General features: G+C 39.1%; 2 protein-coding genes and 1 pseudogene across 7 annotated transcripts in view; 1 reads left to right on the plus strand and 2 right to left on the minus strand.

Annotated features, from left to right (window-relative positions):
* The window catches only part of NAA16 (N-alpha-acetyltransferase 16, NatA auxiliary subunit), a 74,432-nt gene extending 61,432 nt beyond the window's left edge, over positions 1 to 13,000 (minus strand). For both annotated transcript variants that reach the window (XM_024569310.4, XM_024569309.4), the window contains exons 1-5: positions 12,689 to 13,000; positions 6,531 to 6,615; positions 4,884 to 4,988; positions 2,675 to 2,832; positions 676 to 810 (exon numbers count right to left, since the gene is read on the minus strand). In XM_024569310.4, coding sequence (XP_024425078.2) covers positions 676 to 810; positions 2,675 to 2,832; positions 4,884 to 4,988; positions 6,531 to 6,615; positions 12,689 to 12,742 — 537 coding nt within the window. In that variant the 5' untranslated portion in view covers positions 12,743 to 13,000. The remainder of the gene's footprint in view (positions 1 to 675; positions 811 to 2,674; positions 2,833 to 4,883; positions 4,989 to 6,530; positions 6,616 to 12,688) is intronic.
* A 1,444-nt stretch (positions 13,001 to 14,444) lies between these two features.
* On the minus strand, positions 14,445 to 19,057 carry LOC112311472 (large ribosomal subunit protein uL6 pseudogene; annotated as a pseudogene).
* A 3,057-nt stretch (positions 19,058 to 22,114) lies between these two features.
* MTRF1 (mitochondrial translation release factor 1) overlaps positions 22,115 to 24,467 on the plus strand; it is a 55,781-nt gene continuing 53,428 nt past the window's right edge. For 2 of the 5 annotated variants that reach the window (XM_045202131.3, XM_045202126.3), the window contains exon 1: positions 22,117 to 22,418. The gene's annotated coding sequence lies outside the window, so the exon portion shown is untranslated. Of the gene's footprint in view, positions 22,419 to 24,467 lie in introns of all 5 variants that reach the window. The other 3 variants (XM_024569308.3, XM_045202120.2, XM_024569307.4) reach the window with 3 other exon arrangements.

The raw sequence follows: 24,467 nt of genomic DNA on the forward strand, positions 1-24,467 counted from the left end.
TGCAGTTTTGGGAGCCACATGGGGGCTCCCTTCACCACACAGCTTAGGAAGCAAGAAAGCAAGGTGTAGCAGACACGCAGAGCTCTGTCTCTTAGCTGTTTGGAAGAACACAGGACAGACAATGTGGGAAGGAAAGGGGTGAAAGGACTCTTGCTGGTGGGCTATGAGAAGGTGCCACATGGGTTTGGATTAAGAAGTGGAGAAAGAAGCAACACAGCTGATAGTCCTGGGAACCGACGGAGGCCTGCCAGCCAAGCACAGATTACTGAGAAGAACTGGGAGCTAGCCAAGCCATGGACTTCTGTTTTTTTCTTCCAGAGATATGGTACCCCTGACTGGCCTGACTGGGCAAAGGGGGGAAGGAAGGACTGTGTGTGTTTGTAGGTGCTCTAAGGGACTTTGGGATTTTAATGAATACTTTAAGTCATTACTCAAAACCTGTGTAACTTTTAAATAAATAGTTCCTTTTCTTTTCACCAAACTCTGGCATTGAGAGCCATAATTCCTAAGGACAGCAGCAAGACAAATCTAGTACAGAGGGACCCTGGGGGGAGGGGATCCATTTGGTAACAGTATCTTGTCCCCCACCACAGGTCCATTTTGTAACAGGGGCAATACTGAAATTAGCTATTTTATTTGTGAAGGTAGGAAAAAATGTTAAAATTAATTCCTTACTTGCTGAGTTTGTCTAAATTCTTCCAGTAGTTTTAGTGCCATGTCATAATCTTTCAGCAAATGGTATGCAATAGCATATCCAATCCAGGAAGCACGCTGTGTTGGGCGCAACTGAAGAAGCTGATACCTTGTCTCCTTAAAAATAATAATAAAAAAAAATAAAATATAATTGTCTTTTAACGTTTTTAACTTTCTTTAAAATATTTATTAAAGGAATACCTTTAATTCCCTTCTAATGAATTCAATTAACAAATATAAGTTCCACAATAAAATGTATTTTGAGTTTATCTAAATTACTTAAGTTGTAAAATACCCCATAATGCTCATTTTAAGGCTGTCACAAAAAAAGCTGTCCTTATGGTGCCCATGTTTTTGGGCTGACTTATAAAATTACCTTTACATAATAGAATTTCTTTTGGTAATTACACATCTTAGAAGACAAAGATAATTTTTTACTGAACTAAATTTTGCTGTTTATAAAATTATTATATGAAATTACAAAGGACTTGCACTGTTACAGTAGGCCCCAGAGAAAGGATGGACACAGCCAGGGGGAAATCTCAGACATCTGACAGGACTTTGCAAGCAGAAACACCACTGCTGCCACTTTAAGACAGGTCAGTATTAACCTGTCTTAAACCTTATTAACCTTGCAACAACCAACACAACAGTAGTCAACCAGTGTGAACACTCTGTCTTAAACCATAAATATATAGGTAATAAAATAGAGTTGAATCTTATTGGTCACAATGCATAATAAAGTTGCATCTGACTGGTAATTCTTGGTACCAGAAATCGTTATATATAAGGATAGGCACCTGCCTTTTTAAAAAGTCACCTGGGAGCAAAAAGGGTAAGTAATTACTTTTTTTTTTTTTTGGTGTGTCAATCAAAATTATACCTATCTTTTTGTCAGATCAGCAAAAAGTATATTTTTTGGTGAGCCACAGAATTTTAGTAATTCATTCAAAAAAAGCTGTCATGAGATGAAAAGGGTGGGAAATCACTATCCTAGGCCTATTTGCCCAGAAATCATGAATTCAAATATCTCACTCTGTGGCCATAGTGCCTATGCTGTCAACATTCTCACTTAGTGACATTCCTACCTTTGTTCTTAAGAGGACACCATCAGTAACTCTAGTTCCTTGGGTTCTTCACTTCTAACCGCTGGTTCTTTTATCTTCATTGACTTCACCTTCCTTCTTAGGAACCACTTTCTTTGAGTTTATCTAAAATTATTATCTTGCCAGTATTCTTAATTTCTTTGACTCATACATAAATATAACTGATCTTAACTCTCACCCTACCCAAGTTGCTAAATACTGCTAAAGAAAAACTACACAACCTTGAAGAATGTTTATTATTATTAAGCTCAGCAAAACTCTTGAAACTTCTGTAAAAAGCTAGGCATAGGGTATAAGCACTTATATGGCAGTAGAGAGCAAAAGTAAAAAGTAGATGAAACAAGATTTATTTAAGGAGAACTGTTAAGAGTTGGTTGGTGGCCTCCTTCACATAAGAAAGTAAGAGAATTCCATTTTGAACATAATGAATTTAGGATATGGAGATGCCCTGCAGAATTCAAGATGCCAGTTTGAAGAGATCTGGACTACAATCAGTCTATACATAGATAGATTGATGTATGGCAATCCTCACATTATTTTATATTTCCTAACCCATAATAAAAAAGCTAATTAATCTTTACTTTTTTAGATTTCAATAATAAAAGTTATTTACCAAATTTGTAAATGTCAAACCCACAAAGAATCTGGTACATTATTTGCACACAGGAGATAGCCTAATGTTGTAAAAAGCATTAAATGAATAAAATTATCCTTTTTTGATGATCAAGCATGCAGCTCTACAACTATTATTGGGAGAAGGTCCCAAGTGACTTTCCCCTTCTACAGACTATCATGAACAAGCTAATTTTCATGATCACATGCTTTTAAATTACATCTATTGTAAAAATGTGTACACTTGAGACTAAAGTACTTACTCGGTAACCTTCAAGGTCTCTCATTTGGATCTGCAACAGAGAGAGATCCCTCAAAATTTGCAGATTATCTTTATCTAATTTGAGGGCATTTCGGTAACACTTAATAGCTTCATCATATTTCTTATCAGAACGCTGCAAAAGTCCATATACATGCCAACCTATTAAGTTAAGGAAATACAAACATTCACAGGTACTAGAAAACACCATGCTACATATCTATCTAATATAAAGCTTAGTTTAATAAAATAGTATTTTGTCTGAAATTTACTTCAGGACGGTCTAGGATCAGAGGGAAGGGGACAGTAAGTAAGTGGTAAAAGATAAAAGGAGATCAGCCTTGATTGACAACTATTAAAATTATTGAAGCTGGGTGCTGGGCACATGAGGGTTCATTATTCTATTCTATTTGTGTACATGTTTGAAATTTCCCATACTATTTTTAAAGGAGCCTTAGAAAATTCTTGGTAAAATTCTTCACATTCCCTACCTTCTACCCCCTCACTCTCCTTCACTCTCCTACCCAAGTACCTCAATGTTCACTTTCTACATACTGAAACAGAATATATACAAAAATTGTAATTTTTTAAAAGATTTTATTTATTTATTTAGAAAAAAGGGAAGGGGGGGAGAGAGAGAGAGAGAGAAACACCAGAGGTGTGAAAGATACATCGATCAGTTACCTCTTACAAGCCCCTGGGGGCTTGGGCCACAACCCAGGTATGTGTCCTGACTGGGAATCAGACAGGTAACCTTTGGTTCTCAGGCCAGCACTCAATTCACTAAGCCACACCAGCCAGGGTGCAATTATCTTTTAAAACAAATTTATATTCAGTCAATTGTAAAACATTAATCATTAGTTAATTCACTAGTAATATTAAAAACCAACAAGATTAAGTTTTTATTTATTGTAATGAAATTCTTAGCATTTCTTAGAGCCAAAAAACCTGTCTTATTTACATGCACTCTCTCTTTACTCAGGAGTAAGCATTGGGATAAAGAAATAAGTATTTCGTATTTTGAGAGAACTCTAAGCTAAATATGTGAGAACACTACCAAGACTACTGATATTCAATACTGGCCCACAAATAGATAAATCAAGTGTAAAAAATTAAGAAACAGGACAATATATGAAAAGGTTATGAATAAACATATAGATAAGCAAAATGGAAATGAAAATAATTTTAAAAAGCATTTTTGTTCTTATACAAGCTGGGATACTAGACATAGGAAAATACAATTATGACTATCAGTGAAAATAGCTATGTCCCTGGGCAACTGAAACAAGCTGAAGAACCAATACAATTATCATATTTAACACTAAATAAAATGTTTTCAAACAAATTTCTTCTAATTTTCTTCCTAAAATTCTAAACCGAAGTTTAAAAAATACAAATTTTACTATATATGTTTACTATACAGATAATTTATTTAAAATGATGGGAAAGTATCACTCAGTTTATAGAAGTATAGGAAAAACAATGGGTTTCAAGTCACATATAATTATCAAAGTTACTCTTCTCACCCTGGCCGAGTGGCTCAGGTGGTTGGAGCAACATCCCATACACCAAAAAGGATGCTGGTTCAATCCCTGGTCAGGGCACATATCTTGGTCACAGTTTTAATCTGTGATGGCGGGGGGCGGGGGGGTGGGGAGTCGGGGGAAGAGTATATGGGAGGCAACCAATTGATGTCTCTCGTCTCTCTCTCTCTCCCTCTCCCTCCCTCCCTCCCTCCCTCTCTCCCTCTCTCTCTCTCCCTCCCTCCCTCCCTCTCTCTCTCTCTCTCTCTCTCTCTCTCTCTCTCTCTCTCTCTCTCTCTCCCATTGATGTTTCTTTCTCTTTTTCTCTTGCTCTCTCCCTCTCCCTCTCCCTTATCCCCTCACCAATCAATGAAAACACATCCTTAGGTGAGGATTACTTTTCTCTCACACTAAGCACAACTGAAGTAAATACCATACATACTGTACAGGGATTCTCTTTAAAATATTCCAATAAACAGAAAATGAGGCATAGGGCACAGATTAAACTAATACTACAAAATGTTAATAATTACTGAACCTGAGTAATCAATACACAGAGTTCATTAAATTCTCTTCTATATAAGCTTGAATGTTTTCATAGTAAAGTTTTTAAAATTTGAATTAGAAAAAAATTAGTAAATGAAAAATATACATATGAAATTAAACTACTCAACCACTGCAAAAGGATACAGACATGACTCTTGACATCGTTACGAAGTCCTTTACGAACAAATTCATATGCTTCTTCTTTTTTTCCTAAACAGTTCAATGTTAAGCCTTTCATAGCCAAAGTCTCTGAAAAATATTTTTAACTTCTATTTATACATGAATGTTTCAAATTATCTTAGCACTACTTTAACCTTTGAGATCTGCCATACTTATAATGTTAAAACTTTTTAATCCCATAGTTACAGCTTCTCCCCCAAAACTACATTTTAGTATTTGCTTAAAGTTTAGCCCAAGTCCTTTCCTGAAATTCCTTAGTGTGAGACTAAGTTGCTACAATGCTTTCTGCTCTATAGAAGACTCTTTAAAGGAGGCTGAGATTATTTTGCTGAGAAAAGGTAACATGGCAGGCACCTGAACCCTGCTGCTAAATCTACTTACTCCATCAGTCCACACCCTTCACCTGAGATCAACTCTAATCAACTCCAATCTAACTTACACCCCACAAAACAATCTACCTTAACAAAGAGCCATACACAATTTAAAAATAACCTTACTCAACATTGGAACACACTGCATTTTTAGCAAGTGGATTCCAACTAATCCTAATTAGGCTAATTAACATTATTTTGTATTTCAAGGATATAATACTCAGACTACAGGAATGGCAACCCAAAAGCAGGTTTAAGGTAGTTAATGAAAGATGGTTTAGAATGAAATAACCATGAATAATCCACAAGAAATAATCCACAAAGGAATTAGACATGAACAATTGATCTCTGTGGATTCTGGTTTCCAGATCATGGTACTATAGCAATCCAAATCCCTATAACCAAACATTTCTTTTATCTGTTGATATATAAAGAACTTCCCCACATGCTTCCATTTAGATAGTGGTTCCATAGTGGAAAAGCTTGAAAACAAGCTTTAAATTTCTAAAATTTATGAAATGAAGAGTTCCTTCCATTTCCTTCAAAGAATGTTGTTAGAAAGCTGAGCCAGGTCAGCCTATTTTCCCAATAAGATAGTCTCAAGAATTACCCAAGTCTAATATTCAGAGGTCCCAGTTATCTATGCTTTGCTATAGGATAATCTGCATATCTAACCTAATCCATCCTTTTAACAGTGGTCACCAGTGAAAAAGAATGAGACAAGCAAATATAGACTTATTAATACCAGTACTAAAAAAATACTCTCAAGATAAACAATCTAATGATAAATTAGTAGTGTCATATTTATATATAAAGGTCAGCAAATACATAAAAGATGTCTACCAAAGAACAAAATACATTTGTATATTTATACTACTTCTATATTGCAAATATTGTCCTAATTTTATACATAGGAAATCAAAGAATAAACTTCTAGTCAAAGTAATAGATGAAATCAGGCCTACAAAAATACTGGTATATTTCCAACTGATCTGTAATTGACCAACCAACCACTTCCCATCCAATAATAAAGACTATACATATACAAACATAACAGAAGTAAAGTAACCTACAATAAGACTGATATGAGACATAACTAAGAATGTTAAATATTTATATACTCTGGTAGAGAGCTACAAGGCCATGGAATGTGGGAAGTATTCTTCTTTCACTGTTAGGAATCCTGTCTGATTTTAGAATTAAATTTCCCCAAAGCAGTCTCTCACAGGTAAGACAATACCTCCATGTTCAGCAAATTTTGGATTCGAAAGAATCATCTTGCAAAACTTGAGGCCATTTTTGTATTGCTTCTGTTCATAACATTTCTGTAAAGAAATATGAACAAAAATTATTTTATAAAATGAATATACATGGAGCAACTTTTCATTGCATAATAAAATTTTAAATTCAAGATCCAAAATGAGGTCTAGAAACACATGATAGAAAAGTTTTGGAGAACCAAGATGGCGGCGTAGGTAGACACACTGCGCCTCCTCGCACAACCAGAACTGACAGAAAATCGAACGGCAAGGGGGTCCAACACCAAGGAAATACAAAATAAACATTCATCCAGACCGGTAGGAGGGGCGGAGAAAGGCACCAGGGTGGAGAGGACTCACGTAGCCATGGCGGGACTGAGACTGGCGGAATGTGGGACGAACGGGCAGGCAGTCCGAGCACTAGCAGGCCCTGCAACCCTACATTTGCGCAGATAAACCGAGAGGACCGGACTCAGAGTGGCGGAGAGTGGGGCAGGCAGAGCAGTGGGTAGCACCCCGGGGCCCCACATTCGCACACAGATAAACCAGGCAAACGGCGGGGAGCTAAGCAGACTGCGCAACCCAGGGCTCCAGCTCCGGGAAATAAAGCCTCAAACCTCTGATTAAAGCGCCCATGGGGGTTGGGGCAGCAGCAGGAGAGACTCCCAGCCTCATGGGAGAGGTCGTTGGAGAGACCCACAGGGGCCTAGAGTGTGCACAAGCCCACCCACTGGAGAACCAGCACCAAAGGAGCCCAGTTTGATTGTGGGTATCAGAGTGAAAGACCGAAATCCGGAGGAGAGTGAGGCGGGCACCATTGCTCCCTCTCAGCCCCTCCCGCACATACAGCGTCACAGCGCAGCAACCAGGGTTACCCCACCCCAGTGAACGCCTAAGGCTCCGCCCCTTAAAGTAACAGATATGCCAAGAAAAAAAAAAAAAAATGGCCCAAATGACAGAACACTTCAAAGCTCCAGAAAAGATACAACTAAGCGACAAAGAGATAGCCAACCTATCGGATGCACAGTTCAAAACACTGGTTATCAATATGCTCACAGAATTGGTTGAATCTGTTCGAAAAGTAGATGAAAAAATGAAGCCTATGCAAATAGAAACAAAGGAAAATGTACAGGGAACCAATAGTGATGTGAAGGAAACTGGGACTCAGATCAACGGTGTGGACCAGAAGGAAGAAACAAACATCCAACCAGAAAAGAATGAAGAAACAAGAACTCGGAAAAATGAGGAGAGGCATAGGAACCTCCAGGACATCTCGAAACGTTCCAACATCCGAACTATAGGGGTGCCAGAAGGAGAAGAGGAAGAACAAAAAATTGAAAACTTATTTGAACAAATAATGAAGGAGAACTTCCCCAGTCTGGCAAAGGAAATAGACTTCCAGGAAGTCCAGGAAGCTCAGAGAGTCCCAAAGGAGCTGGACCCAAGGAGGAACACACCAAGGCACATCATAATTACATTACCCAAGATTAAATGCAAGGACCTACATCCAAGATTACTGCATCCAGCAAAGCTATCATTTAGAATGGAAGGGAAGATAAAGTGCTTCTCAGATAAGGTCAAGTTCAAGAAGTTCATCATCACCAAGCCCTTATTATATGAAATGTTAAAGGGAGTTACCTAAGAAAAAGATCAAAAATAGGAACAGTAAAAATGACAGCAAACGACCACACCTGAAATAAAAACAAGAGCAAACTAGGCAAACAACTAGAACAGGAACAGAACCATAGAGATGGAGATCACATGGAGGGGTGTCAATAGGGGAGTGGGGGGGGGGAAGGTACAGAGAATAAGTAGCATAGATGATAGGTGGAAAATAGACAGGGGGAGGGTAAGAATAGTGTAGGAAATGTAGAAGCCAAAGAACTTATAAGTATGACCCATGGACATGAACTATAGGGGGGAATGTGGGAGGGAGGGGGTGGGCAGGATGGAGTGGAGTGGGGGGGGGAAATGGGACAACTGTAATAGCATAATCAATAAATATATTTAAAAAAAAGAAAGAAAAGTTTTATGTCAGTTCATATTACTTATAACAAGAAATGTATTTCTGTTTCCTAATCTTTGCCAAATTAATCTAGTGGGTAAGTATTTTCCTTATACAGAAGATAAAAGAAAAAAGAAACTTAATAAACAGGGACTTTAATTGTCAATCAACACTGCTACAGCTCTTTAAAATTCAAAATCCAAAAGCAAAAACATATATGATAACAACAAAGAAAAATACTAGAAACTGCATTAAAAGCCTCTGCTCCTTCAAGAATGGAACCAAGAAATACACAAAATACTGCCCTTTATTGAGCAACCTATTATGTGTCTCTACAGAACCTGTTATAACTCATATTAATCCCTTACAGTACATGTCATTACCACCACCAAACAGATGCTCATAAAATGTGTTTATGAGTGACTCAGCTTAGCTGCAAACTCTGGTGTGACTCCAAAGATCATGGTCTTCCCACCACTTGTCTGATACAACTGTAAGCAACCTCTTTATTCCTAAATTCCACCAGCCAGGCTAAACAATCAGTGACTGTCCTCCACAACCAGTGATTAAGAGAACATCTCATCCCTTTTCACTTGCATTCTTGCTTATGTTGTTATGGTTGGTTTTCTCCCAGTTCTAAAGCAGTCACTATTTATTAATGGACCAGATAACAAAAATAACCATGGTAGATACCTTAGTTCATCCTTCTAATAAGCCTGTTGATCTGGTCTTCCCTGTTACCAGCATTTTTATGTTCTATAAAATGGGTGGTCTGTTTCTTCATTCCATCTCATGGAAAAGATAATTTGAAGGGCCACAGGAAGTCGTTTGCTTCTTTGAAGCATTGTCCAACAGTATGCATCTCATGAATCTGATCCTCCATGCAGGTGATGCCATATTTACCAAGAGATCTAGCAATCAATGTGTTATCTGTCAGGGCAATTTGTTTTTCGTTGATTTGTTGTTATGGTTATTCTTTCCAGTACTTATGCCCAGCTTATTCCCACCTTAGGGCCTCTGCACTTGTGTTCCTTCTACCTGAAATATTCTTCCTCAGATCTTTCTGGGGCTAGTTCCTTATGATCTCAGTGTTATAGATCACCTGCCTGACCACTCTATCTAATATTGCCAACCTCCTACCCCTCCCCCCCAACAAACATATTCTTTATCATATTACTTTATTTTCTACACAGCACTATCAATTCCTCAAATGTCTACTTAGGTAATTACTTATTTAATATCTTATTATTACCATATTGTAAGCTCCTTGAGAACAGGGATCTTGCTATTGTAAACACTCCCGTTATCCTCAAGTTTAGACAAATAAGCCCTGCTCAATAAAATAGCCTACTAAGTTCAAAGAAAAACAGTATCAGCAAAGTAGGAAAAAGTGCTTAATCCTTGAAGCAGGAGTGTAATGTGGAGAAGAGAATTAGAAAAGTGTTAATAGAAAAAAATGTTTATATTAAGAATTCTTGATTGCCTCTGGGGAAGGAAATTTAATGGTTGGGAGACAAGAATAGGACAGAAACCTGAATTTTGAACCATGAAAATGTATTACTTTGGTATTACTATACCAAAGATATTTTAAAGTAAAAATTAAAACATATCTGAGTTTGACTATAGGAATTCACCTGACAAATGACAAGAACAAAAAAGAAGCAGAGGGGATTACTGGGGAAGAGGAAAAGAAATGGGGTTTTTTTCCCCCGATTTACCAAGTGGCCTCAAAAGTAATAATCATCATACTACCAGTAACAGTAAAAATAAGAGTTAACACTTATTGGAACCATTTACTATGTGCCAGCAGGCACTGTTCTGATTTAATCTTTACTTAAATCCCAAGAAAGCCTATGAGATGCCTGTTATCTCCCTTTTCGATGGCGCAGCTGAGGCACACAGTCACTGAGTTTTCATGGCTAGTGTCAGAGCCACAATTCGAACCGACGTAGTCTATCTCCCGTACCCAAGTACTCAAGTTAAAGAAAAGTCTTAAGTTCAGGAAGGAATACATATTTAGCACAAAAGACAGATCCTAGTTTTCAACTTTGCTACTAACCAGACAGAGAACCTTAGCCACTTAGTCATTTACCATTCCTGGATTTGATTTTCTCAACCACAAAAGAGAGTATGAAGTATAGCTCAAATATTCAACAAAATGTAATCCCGACAGCCAGTTTGGGTAATAAGATAGGAAGGCATAAGCCACGCAGATCATGTAATAAGGTACCTGGTGAATTTGTATGAGTGTGTTTATATACACTAACTAATAATTAATAAAAATTTACTGTTGTTGACAAAACACTTTGGTCCACCAACCAAACTTCAAAACAATGTTATTATAGAGACTTCAATTTGCCATGGAATTTGTTGCAGCAAAATTTACCCACATTTATTGCAATTGTGAGATGATGAAAGCATTCACTTTTGCAGTATCCTCCTAAATTCATATAACCTTATAATAAACATTACATACCCAGATAAGGAAGTGTTTAGCATTTCCCAATTTATCTGAGGATAAAGTTAACTCAGCATCAGCTTTAACTTTTCTGTAACTAGGGCATAATAAGTCATGGAATTGTTTTTTGTTATTCTACTGATAACATGATTTGAACTACAACTAACCACATACAGAGAAAGTAAGCGTTCTGTCATCTTTTAGGTATAACGTCAAATGTCCTGAAATCTAACTAACAAATTATAGATAATTTTTCATTAACATATATCAGACTCCCTAAAAAAAAAAAATCCACCTGCAAAGGGCACTTCTCCAATTCCATACTGTGAAAAACATAAATGTGTGAGGAAAAACAAAATTAAAAATTTTTTAAAAAGTATACTACCAAGTCGAGCAAACAATCTGCCATAATGCATTAATTACAATTTTTTGCTTTTACACTTGCCTCATTATTTGCTCAACACTAAGCACCATTTAAAATTAACACAAAGTTTTTATCCCATCTATCATGTATCTTTTTCAACATTCTGAGTACTAAGTGTGAAGTTTCTATTGGCTAGAAACAGAACAGCTCCTATGAATTTTTATCTGCCGTTGATAATACTTATAACACTCTAAACTCAGTGGTTTTAGTAAAGGTAAGTAATAGCTAAGTTACATAACACGAGATCTCAATAATAAATTCACCCTTAAAATCTAAACGCTTATGTTCAGATGAAAAGACAAACTAGGAAAAAACAGCTATTTACGATACTAGTTTAAAAGCCACGGTCCTCAGTGGCTTGGGAAAACCAAAGGCATGCTGCCTCTCGTCTCGGGCAGAACGGGAACCCCCGGAAAACCTTGAAGGCATCCGGGACGCTGGCCCTCAATCTACAGAAAACACACTTCTAGGAGGGCCAGCGGTCATCACTACGGGCCCCTATTCAGGGTCTGCTCACAAAGTAAATGCGTTCCTCAAGTGTAATACCAGCCAGTTCGCCAAGCATTTAACCACTTTCTCAAGGCACGGACTATGTGAGTTAAAAGCTATCAGAATTATGTTCGCCTTTATAAATTAGAAATGCAGTTCATGTCACCTTTTCACTTCCCAAAGAAAATAACAACATCAAAAACAGGTTAAGTTTCCCCCAACTAAATGCTTGCCTCCCAGCGCTCCCTAATTTTGCCCTGGCCAGTATGTATCCGAGCCCCACTCACAGGATCGCTCCAGCTTTAAGGGGTATCGGGGCGCGCTGTTCAAAAGATTAAACACAAAGCAGGGAATGAACACCTCGCCGAGGAGAGCCTGGCAAAAAGAAACCAAGTGGGGAGAACAGGAGGAGGTCGCGGGTCTGGCCCCAAGGCTCCGCAGAGGGCACGGGTACCACTACCTGGCCGAAGCGCCCTAGCCCGGAGTGACAGCGGAGGGCGACGTGAAGTTTCTGGAAGGAGCGCTGCGGTACCTAGAGGAGCAGCCGCAGAGGGAGGAGGCGCGCAAAGGAGGCCCGGGTGGCCGGGGACGCAGGCAGTCTGGCCGGGCCAGCAGAGGCGGGTAGTCACGTCTTGCGGGCTCCGACGCAAACAAAGAATAGAACAGGGGGTCCTGCCGGCCCGCGCAGGCGCCGCCGCAAGACCACTCGCCGCGCCGAGCCCCGGGCTCCCAGGGACCGAAAGCGCGGCCTCCCGCCACTCACCAAGATGCGTTTGAAGAGGTTGCTCTCCTTCGGCGGCAGCTGCACGTTCGGCATTGCGGCGAGGGGGAGAGGCTGGGTGACTGGGCGCTCCGTTCCGCGGGGGTGGGCACCGAGACGAACCGCTGCCAAGAGTCGGGTGCGTGCGATGGGTCAGTTCATTGGCCTAGAGTTTGGGGTGGGCAGATTCGGCAGTACTTTTGCGCAGCGCTGGGAATGGAAAAAGGGACGCAGTTTGAGCAAGACACCCTCAGTTCCTGCCTTGCTTTGGGGTAAGCAGCGGCTGCTCCAGCGCACTGCAAGATGGCAGCCAGGGTCCGCCCCCCCCCCCCCAGCGGGGCGAAGTGCGCTTGCGCGCAGCGCCCAGCGGCAAGGGCCTGCGGGGAGCTGGTGAGGTAGGGAGGACACTGTTGGGGGCAAGGAGTTGTGAGATGGTCGCTCTTGTCTTCAGAACCTTGACGCCCAGAGGGATTCATGCACCTAGCCCCTCATAAGTCGCCTGCATTGCGCGCTCATTGTTAGTGTTGTAGCCCACTAGTTAGTGCCGTAGACTTGGGATTTCTCTCCACTCGAACTTAAAACAGTGCTCGAACTCAAAGTAAATGCTTGACGTAGGATGAAGTTGTGGAGACCAACGATGTATTCACTACGTATGTGAGGTCGTTGGGCAGACTTTGACATGAGCGGATGTAAAACAACGTTTGAAATGTCTCAGTAAAAGAGTATTCCCAGCAGTTTAGCGCACCTAATACTGTCAGTAAGAATTATGGCCACTGCAAGTCTACCTACCCTGTCTCCTCAATGGTTCCCCTTTACACAATACATATAATAAGGAAACAAGATTCAAACCCAGAATCTTCCAACCCTGGGACACTTTCTTTCATACAAAGAAGGTAGAATATACCAAAACAAAAACAAAGCAGAAAAAGGTAAAATAGTGACATAACATATGTGAGTCTAGAAAGATATGGGTATGCATAGTTGACAATAATAGCCAAAATACAATCTAGGTTTAATATTAAGGAATATGTAGCTTTGACCAGTGTGGCTCAGTTGGTTAGGCATTGTCCTGCAAAGCAACAGGTTGCTGGTGCCATTCCGGCCAGGGTACATGCCTGGGTTGCAGGTACCATGCCTGGTTGGGAGTGCGTGAGAGGCAACAGATTGATGTTTCTCTCTCACGTGACTGTTTCTCTCCCTCTCTTTACTCCTTCCTCCCCCTCTCTGTAAAAATAAATACTTTTAAAAAGGAATGTGTAAATATTAGGTACACAAACTTATTTATACATGTTCTGGATATTGTACATGGTTGTGAGACTACAGCATAGTTGATGGATAAGTGGTCTGTAGTTAGAGCTAGGTTGCAGCTTATTTAATTTGTTTTTCTTCTCTAGCCTTGTTTGAGATGGTAGAGGTGAGAGTTCTGGGAACCCATCTCTATCAGTGTACTAGCTGTAATTCTTGTGAGAGACTGGGTTCGGCTCCAGTGAGGTTACTTTGAAGACTCTTTGAGTGCCTTTGCCCATTTCATGATGGCAGATTTACAAGTGCTCCTGCCCACACTACGCTGAGTGTTAAGCACTTTTTGACCAAAAATAGGCATGACCTCCATGCTCCACCCTCCCTATTCACCTGATCTCTGCCCAAGAGATCTGTGTGTGTGTGTGTGTGTGTGTGTGTGTTTCACCAATGAAAAAAGTCCTCAAAGGGAAACAGTCTGCCAATGTGGTAGAGGTGAAACAAAAAAGTGGTAGAAGCACTAAAAGGCATCAAAATCGACGAGTTCAAAATCTGTTTTGAGCAATGGAAAAAACGTCTTCATAAGTGTATTGCATCAAATGGAGAGTACTTTTAAGGTAACTAAAGTTTAAACGTGTAAGGATAAATACACAATTTTTTATAAACAAATTCTGGGGGTTTTTGAGGTCACGTACACACACACACAGTATAGATTACATTGTATTCCTCAATTTAGACCACTTTGGATCTAAGTTGGAAAACACTTTATAAAGAAAAAAAATTAAACTTTGATATTCATAGTGGTTATTTGAAAACTACTTATGAAGAACATTTGAAGGAGAAAAAGATCGAAAATAAAATTATTGAAATAAAGGCTTGAAAATGTACAATTTAAAACCAAAGTAAGTTATTAAAAAAAATATTTAGGGTGATATTGGAAAAGAAATTTAGGATGATGGAAGAGCTGAAATTACCAAGAAGTTGTAAGAGACACTACTAAATGATCTTATTAACAAACCAGACTTCAAGCAAGACTAATACTAGTTTAGAGGGAGTTCCCAAGATTATTCTTTGAACTCTTTTTTTTTTTTTAAAGTAAAAGGAAGGTAGTAGGTTGTTGACCTTTTAAGGCCTATTAAACATCTTGACAGAAAATTGTTTCAATAATGCCAGCAGGTGGCGCATTTCGTATCTTTTTTTCAAGCTAAGAAAAAAATTTGAGAACAAGTTTAAAAGAAATGCTGCCTTTTTATCCTTTGTATTCTACTTGTCTCAGGAAAAATAATAATAATATCAAGAAAATAATCTTTGTTTTGCTACTTCCTTTCCACCTTAGTGTTACCTTGAATTTTGTATTAAATTGCTAAATAATTCCCGATTTCATTTTTTTTCTATAGTAAAATAATCCTGATGAAAATCCCAAACTATTGCTAATCTTCACACTGTGGGATTCTAACCAAATGCAAATCCAGCAACCTGCCTCTATGAAACTCAATGCTCAAGAGGCAGGTGCTGATGTAAAAGAAAGTGGTTTATTTGCAGATTCTGGCCATCTGGAAGATGGGGGACTCATGTCACAAAGCCCAACTCCACTTCTCAGTGGAGGCAGAGGTATTTATAAGGAGGGAGAGGGCAACAGAACACAGAGATCAGGGGAGGGAGGGTGTGTTGCAAAGTTTTCTACATGTAGGCAAGCACAGTCCATTCCAATAAGGCAAGTGATTGTCCAATGTGCATCATCCTGGTTTAGTCATCCTGGCTCCACGGGTGAAAGTCAGCAAATCTCCCAGAGCTGGAATGCCTGAAGGTCTTTTGAAATTAGTTCCTAGGATTCTTAGACAAACATGTTGTTCATCTATAAGCTACATATTAGAGTCAGCACTTACAGAAACAATGTCAAAAGAATAGTTGGCTGGGTTACAATTTCCTACTGTTAAAATTTTCCATTGTTGCAGGACGCCTCAAGATGTGGTCAAGAGCCTAAACTCCAGGGAACCACAAAGCCAAGTGCATCTTCACAATGTCCTATGAACTATGTCCCCAGAGTGCTATGGCTTGTATGCAGGATTTTATGTTGCTTTCAGTGCCTCTGAAAATTTCCCAAAGGTTTCAACTTAGCCTGGAATGGTCTTTATACCCACTCTTGTCTGGCTCCCCCCAAAAAAGTGCCTGGAGCTGAGGAAGTCCTGATGCTCTGCTTCTCTTAGGGAAAGCCTTGTGGACAAAAAAAGGGGTTTACTGGGAAGTAACCTCTCAAGGTTATATGATCATAAAGTCCTAACTGGGCAGGTAGTCACACCACAGGCATATAACTTCTTTAAGTAAGAGGTTTATTTTTACCTATAGTAAGCCCTGTCCATTGTTTCTGTGCACCTAGGTTAACACACCTTTGAAATATCTCCTCAGGACAACACATAATCTTGTTAACTAACCTGCGATCTAGTCCCCATCTTCATGCACTTCCCTCCTTAATGTCAAATGCATAAAAGAAACTGCAAAACTATTCTTGGGAGCATTTGAGATCTCACTCCCCAGCATATGTCATCAGTTTGGCTCAAATAAACTTTATAAAAATTCTTTACAGCAGCTATTTTTTTTTTAATTTTGAGAGGACATTTATTAAAGCTGGGGACAGTGAAACAAGGAAGGGCTTAGGATAGAAGAAGCCTAGGAGAGAACCTAGGCAGAGTTGCTTTTCGGCTCTCTGGAGATGTCATAGGGGAAAAAAAATGATCATAGGCAGGGCTGCTTTGGCTCACTGGTAAGTCAAAAGAAAAGTGGGCCTTGGAGACAGGTTCCAGGGCTTAGCCTGATACGAGCTACTGCTACCCATTGCTCCCCTGGTTCCAAGTCTTGTGGGGACTCTTAAAGTTTAGGAAATGCTCGCCTTTGAGGGAAGAAAGTCACTGGCGTGCTCCCTGGAGGGAGAGCACGCTACAACAGTGATTTTCAAATGGTGCGCCATAAACATTTTTTAAATAAGCAGCACCTGACTATTTCATCAGGGACACAGACTTCTTTTCCCTTAGATTGTCAAATATGAAAATGACAACAGCCAACACATTAGTGTGAATGATAATTTTTTTGGTGTATGCAGAATTTTAGTAATTAGTTTATCTGTGCCATGACATAAGGTTGAAAATTGCTGCTGTACAGCCCTAAGTGGACACTTTATTGATGAGAAATCCCGCAGAAGGATACAAATCAACCTTCTGTTATTACTACAGACATGAATGTCCTTGAAATCTTTAAAATGATCTGGAGGTCTCTGAGAGTAAAAATTTGTTAAAATACCTATTCTGTACCCCTTTGGGTTTGGGGCTGAGTTTGCTTTAAATAGATCTGAAATACAGCCCCACCTATTGTTGTTTTAGATTGCTTCCCTTTGGAGGAGGGCGACAGAGGTCATTTAGTTTCTCAAAAGGATACCAAATTGTCAGTGCCCATCAAAAATTCATTCAACAGCAAAAAAAAAAAAAAACCTATAGTCAACTTTACTGTGAGAAGTATTTCAGACATTGTAGCTCTTGTTTGTAACTTAATCAAATGATATTTTTATTAAATCAAAATTTAAATTATTCAAATTTTTATTCTGCAATATGAAAGACTCTTTAGAAGGTTTTTGGTTTTTTTTTTTTTTAGTTTAACAAAAAAGTCCCAAATCAATACATGGCTTTTATTGCATCTTTAAAATATCACAAATAGTCCTGGCCAGTGTGGCTCTCTAGATTGGGCAATGTCCTGCACACTGAAAGGTCAAGAGTTCAATTCCTGGTGCGGGCACATGTGTAGGTTGCATGCTAAGTCCCTGGTGGGAGCATGTGTGAAAGGCAACAAATCAATGTTTCTCTCTCACGTCAATGTTTCTTTCCCTTCTTTCTCCCTCCCCTCCCCTCAAAAATCAATAAGCATGTCCTTGGGTGAGGATAAAAAAAAAAAGATATATATGAGGAATCAGTCGGCATCTTAATGTTTCTGTAGCTGGACAACTTAGATTTTACTTATCAGCCTGCTGTACTCTTTCTTTTTCAGAAACATAGATAACTGTGGGGAACTGTTCCACGCGTGGAAAATATGGCTCAGCCCCCACTCGGAAAAGCCAGTGGGGAGTGAGGTTGGCAGGCAGGACCCACGTCCATGGATAGGTTCTCCAGTGGGAAATCAGGCCTGCGTTGTACCTTGACTGCTATGAGACTTGCTCTTGCTAAAATTCCCTCATCCTGAGGCAGCAAATGTTTACTGAGTATCTTTAACTTCCTGAAGTCTGTGCTAAACCACCCAAGTATGGAGTGTGAGCAGTTTCCCCCTTGAGCTGTAACATCCTTCTCTTTGAAGTAATTAGCAGCATTCTGTCCTTTGTTGTCCTTAAAAGGTAATCACTTGTGGGAAATCTGTGCATAGTAAATAAGGACCATCCTCGATACAATGTGCCCAGAAAAGCAATAAAAGCCTGTCCAGGCAGGGGTCAGCTCTCTCTCTTGGGCTCTCTTCTAGCCCTCTCGCCCTCTCTCACTTAGAGAGTGGCCATGCCATCCCTTTTTCTCCACAGGATTTCTGTAGTCCGTGTATATGTGTATACTGCCGCCACAACACCGGATCCTGCAGGCCGGGATCCGAGTCAGATATAACATCCCCAAATTTTCTGCTATCATATTTTTAACTGCTGTGGCTTGTTGAATCAAAGCAGCTCAATTTGATACAAGAATCAGCTGATCTTTCTGGGCTTGAGATACCAAACAAGCAATGCCTGTCCTCATCCAAACCCCACAGATGTATTTTTTCACTCAGGAAATTTCTGATTTCAACAAGGGAACCATTCTCCTGAAGAACATTGATGGGGAAATGAGCGTTCACAGACCTCATCTTGTAACGGAAGCCCAGCGTAACACCCTTGATCATGTTCTGTGCATTACTGCAGATAGTTTGAATAGTGACAAGTTCCTTTCTATTTCCCCACCATTTGTCATCCCAGAGCTTCTTCTTTTTCTTTCCCAGGAGACTGAGTTCTACATTGATGTGAGTGAAGTCCTGCAGGGTGCCTCTGGGGCCCTTCACAATAACTGTGCATCCCTCCAGAGTGATGTCAACATTTTCTGGAATGTTGACAGTCTAATTGCTGAGGGTGGTCTTCATCCTTGCAGTAGATGAGGCAAAAAGAGCTAGAAGTTATTTGACTTCATAAAATGATTCAATAAGAATAACTTTCATAAGTCTTTTTCAGTCAAACATTAAAGAATAAATTTTCTTTTATAGCTTTCTTGTTCATAATACTACTCATTACAAAACTTCAGGAAATCCAGAATACTATAAGGAAAAAAATATTACCTATCATTCGACCAGACTTTTAAATATATATGCATTACATATGGCTTTTAAAATGGAATAGTTTGTTGAGTTTTTTAACATCCTCTTTCACTTAATGTGTTGTGGCTATCTTTGCATATTAATAAATATATCACTTTAGTTTCTTTCTTAAAAACATGGAGGAGGAAGAAGTATTTATAGTACCAAACATAAATGTCTTAAGGGATTTTTTAAAATTGAGGAATAACATAAAGTTCATAAAGTTTCATTATCTCAATAAATTTTTATATATGTGTTTTAGTTTGCTTGGGTTGCCTTAACAAAATATCATATATTGGGTAGCTCAAACAACAGAAATTTCTCAGTTTGTGAGGCTAGAAAATCTAAGATCAAGGTGCTGGCAATGTATGTTTCTTTTTTTTTTTTTAAAGATTTTATTTATTTATTTTCAGAAAGGAGAAAGGAAGGACAAAGAGAGGGAGAGAAACATGGATGTGTGACAGAAACATCAATAGGTTGCCTCTTGCACGCCCCCAAATTGGGACCTGGTCCACAGCCCAGGCATGTGCCCTGACAGGAAATTAAACCAGTGACTTTTTGGTTCACAGCAGCACTCAATCCACTGAGCTACACCAGCCAGGGCTGGCAAGGTATGTTTCATTCTGAAGTGTCTTCTCTTGGTCTGTAGTTAGTTGCCATCTTGCTGTGTTTACATGACCTCTTTGTGCTTGGCAGGGGTAGCGGGGGGAGGACAGAGACCGACCAAAAAAGCCCTTTGGTGTCTCTTCTTATAAGGGCGTTAATCCTATTAGATCAGGGGTCCACCTTTATGACCTTGTTTAACCTTAATCACTTCCTTAAAAGCCCTATATCCAGTACAGTCACATTGAAGTTAGCTTCAATATATTGAATTTGGCGGTGGGGGCGGGTCACAATTCAGTCCATAGCAGTAAGAGAATAAAGCTTTATATATAATAATTTGTATATCTACACACATCAGAATAAACAAATAAAGGATTTTGTTGTGTAATTTAGGAGAATGACTTGTATGGTCTTTTGGCATTTGTTTCCTATTGGAACATGAGTGCTGTGAGGACAAAGATTTTTGTCTTTTCTACTCATTGCTAAATTCTCATGTCTAGAACAGTGAGGAGCACATAACTGGTGTTCAATATTTACTGAATGAGTATTTTCTTTCTTTTTGTAAAAAAGGTTTTATTTAACCACCCTGGCTGGTATGACTCAATGGATTGAGTGCTGGCCTGCGAACCAAAGGGTTACAGGTTCAATTCCCAGTCAGAGTACATGCCTGGGTTTCCAGCGAGGTCCCCAGTAGGGGGCATGTGAGAGGCAACCACACATTGATGTTTCCCTCCCTCTCTTTCTCCCTCCCTTCCCCTCTGTAAAAATAAATAAATAAAATCTTGAAAAATAAAAAAATTATTTAAAAAGATTTTATTTATTTATTTTTAGAGGGGAAGGGAGGGACAGAAACATAGATCAGTTGCTTCTCGTGTGCCTCCCCATTGGGGATGCAACTGCAACCCAGGCATGTGCCCTGACTAGGAATCAAACCCGACCCTTTGGTTCCCAGGCTGGCACTCAATCCACTGAACTATACCAACCAAGGCTCTTTCTTTTCTTTTCTTTTTTCTTTTTTTTGATAAGGGACTTAGGAGTCACAGATCATTAAGACAAATTGATTGCCTTGATGGAATGTCTGCTTTATCACTTACTACTAGTTCTTTTACCTTGGAAAAGTTATTACTAAAGGTCTCTGTGCCTTAGTTTTCACTTATGAAAAATGGGTATTCTAAGGTTGTTGTAAGGATCAAATAAATTAATAGGTTTAAATTATGTAGAATAGTATGTAACATGTAGATAGAAGTAGATAATTTTAAGTAGGTAATAAAGATATTCACCTTTATGGCCAATTCTCCTTCTTATATGTACAGTCATAACCTAAGAAAATATTCTGGGAAATTGGTAATATGGGATTTTTTTGCCTGTGCTTTTTAGGAAGAAATATTGAGGCACACAGTTCACATGACTTGTAACTGTGGCTGCTAAAGGTTGTCTCCCATTGGAATATTTAAAGTAAGGTAATATGTTTGCACTCCCCTGGAACTATTATTTGGATTTTTAAATTCTTTACTTAATTGGTCATTTACAAGCTATGAACCTAAGTTCAGCCCCTAAATTCTGTATGTGCATGCAACATCTATAAAATCATGAATATGTAGGTATCTATATAGTCTATATTTTGGATCCCGTTATGATTTTTAAAAATACAAACTTATACACTCATTTAGTCATTAGGTATTTTCTCAGGCAACGGAAGCTGGAAAGTACAGCTATTAACATGCAGAATCCCCTAAATTTTTGAATGCTAAAATGGGGGATCCTCATAAAAGAAATTAAGGAATCACTACTTTACTGGTTCCATATATAAGGAAGTTCTTGTACCTCTACATTAATATATTGTAAATCTTGATCTCTTCATCAAAACTGTAGATTATATACCCTTCTGGTCCCAAGATTATGGCCAGAAGGATCGCAAGGTCACCAAGAATAATTTGGAAGTTGCCAAGGACTTGTTTTAAAGTGTTTTCAACTCTGACTGAGAACTCTTGACATTTAGAAAAATATAAGAAATAAACTGTAGAAAATCTCTCTTATGGGTTGGCCTGAACCTGAAAACCAAACCTCCACCTTTGGCCCAGAGAACGGGAGCGGGGCGCCTGTCAGGAGATAAACTACAACTCCCAGGATTCCTGGGAGGACGCTACTGGGAGTTCTCAATACATTCTGCCACCCGGCCAACCGCTTCGCACCCCCGCCCCTCCACGCCCCCTCCGGCGCCCCTAGCAACACTACCCACGCCCTCGGCTCCTATTCTGGGTGAGTACGCCGCGTGGTCGCTTTAGGGGAACTTTTCTCGATTTGTTATTTTTTTTCTTTCTCGCTGTCATTTTTCTCTTCTGTTTCCTCTGTTACCTCATTGTTGTAATGCACGTCCAAGCACTACTTCTCTCAAGAGGCGTCCAGACGGAGGTGGAGCCGGGAAATCAAGTTTTAACCCGGAAGAAGTGATCCAGGAAGTGAAAGTGATTCCGTGCCTCTCCGGAACTGTAGCGGGTTAGAGAAGGTTCGCCCTGAGTAAGGAAAGCTGACTTCTTTTTCATTTTAGGTACTCACAAATCATTTCCCTTTTATGATCTTAAAAAGTCTCTTTTCTTTCTCCAATTTATTTTCCGTGTTCCCTCTTTATGGGATCGCTCCCTAACCGCATCACCCAGTATGGCTTACATGTGCTGCTCTCGCCCAGAGTTAAGGTCACTTCGGTTATACCGACACTGAGAATTGTTCTAAGAGTTATCAGAGTAATCCTGGTAACTGGTGGGTGGTGGAGAAAACTTGCTGTTCTCAGGTATAGTCCCAGAGAGTAAAGGTCTCGAGTTTTTTCCCCCCTTAACAGTTGAGGTTCGTGACCTTGAGAATTACTCATTCTACTATTGTTCGGAAAATGGAAATTTTAGCTAGAATTGTGCTAACCAAAATGTTTACCATACTTTTACTCTGTCCCTTTGCAAATGGACACAACTCCTCTGATGTTCTTGAGAATCGATGTAAAGACACACAGAAACTTCTGCTGGAGGACTGTAACATTTGTAGTTACTGGGCATAGATGCATTCTTCTATAGTTCTTTTCTGCATATAATTCATTATGTTAAAGTTCATTAGTAGAACCGTGCAAACTTTGAATATTTTAGAGACAATTCTCAATATTTTATTTCCTAGGTGATAATATAATGATATATGTTAGTAGACTTGTAATGATCAAATGAGCTAATATATGAATGCATCTCCTAGCATAGGAACACCAGAGACTCTAAAGGTTGATGTCGATACATTTTGACCATTATTTAAACTTTGAACCACAGGATTTTAGGGGCAAAATGTTATTCTTAGAACCTTTCTTAATAAAACGATAGTGTACTTTTGTTGGCTCTTCATTGTTTCTGTTAGAGGAGAGAACAAATAATGATTGTACACAGCCAGTTTCACCTAACCTGTAATTTTTTAAGTAACTTTATTTCTTGATTGTAAAAGTAATACATGCTATAAGTATAGAAGACTTGGAAAACACTAAAAAGTAGAAAAAATAGCAAGCAAGTGGTATCCATAATTCCGCAACTAGGAATCATCTTAACATTTTGATATATTTACTTTTTAGTTTTCTTTTTAAAAATATTCTGTACCTTTTTTACATTTATATCCTATAATGTGGAAAAATTTTGAAAACAAGTTGATCCTTGACCATTGCAGGGGTTAGGGGAAACAACCCTCCTAGTCAAAATATTTGCATATAACTTTTAACTCTCCAAAAACTTAGTCTTCCTGATTACACTTGTTAGATTGATTCTAGGACCCCCACAAATACCAAAATCCCAGATGCTCAATCATTGATACAAAATGGTATAGAACAATGTATATAGTTGGCCTTTTGTCTTCACAGATTCCCAACAATTGATTGAAAATACTGTTTTCAGCTGCAGTTGGTTTAACCTATGGATGTGAAATCAGGGGATAGAGAGGGCTGATTATTTGAAAAATTCAAGATGTAGGTGGACCTGTGTAGTTCATACCTGTATTGTTTAAGGGTCAACGGTAATTATCACCATTGCCCTTTATCACCAGACCTACTTTCTTTTTCTTAATATAAATATAATTTTTATTGATTATGCTATTACAGTTGTCCTTATTTTTACTCCTTTGCTCCCCTCCATCCTGTGCTCGCTACTCCCTCACGCAATCCCTCTTCCATGGTTCATGTCCATCGGTCATTCATATAAGTTCTTTGGCTACTCTGTTTCCTATACTGTACTTTATATCCCCATGGCTATTCTGTAACTCCTTATTTGTACTTCATAATCACCTCACCTCTTCTTCACCCATTTCTCTCCCACCCCCCTCCCATCTGGTCCCCTTCCGGTAACTAACTTCTTTTCTCTTGCTTTTAAGAGTTCTCTCTTTATCTTTAACCTTTGGCCTTTTAATAATGATGTGTCTTTTAATGGGCCTCTTTGCAATCATCAAAATTGTCTCTGTACTTCCTGGACTTGCATGTCTATTTCCTTCACCAAATCAGAGAAGTTCTCTTTCACTATTTTTTCAGGTAGATTTCCAATTTCTTGCTCTGTCTTTTTTCCTTGTGGCACCCCTGTGAGGTGATTGT

This window comes from Desmodus rotundus, chromosome 13 (genome assembly GCF_022682495.2).
Source record: "Desmodus rotundus isolate HL8 chromosome 13, HLdesRot8A.1, whole genome shotgun sequence".
Classification (NCBI taxonomy): Eukaryota; Metazoa; Chordata; class Mammalia; order Chiroptera; family Phyllostomidae; genus Desmodus; species Desmodus rotundus.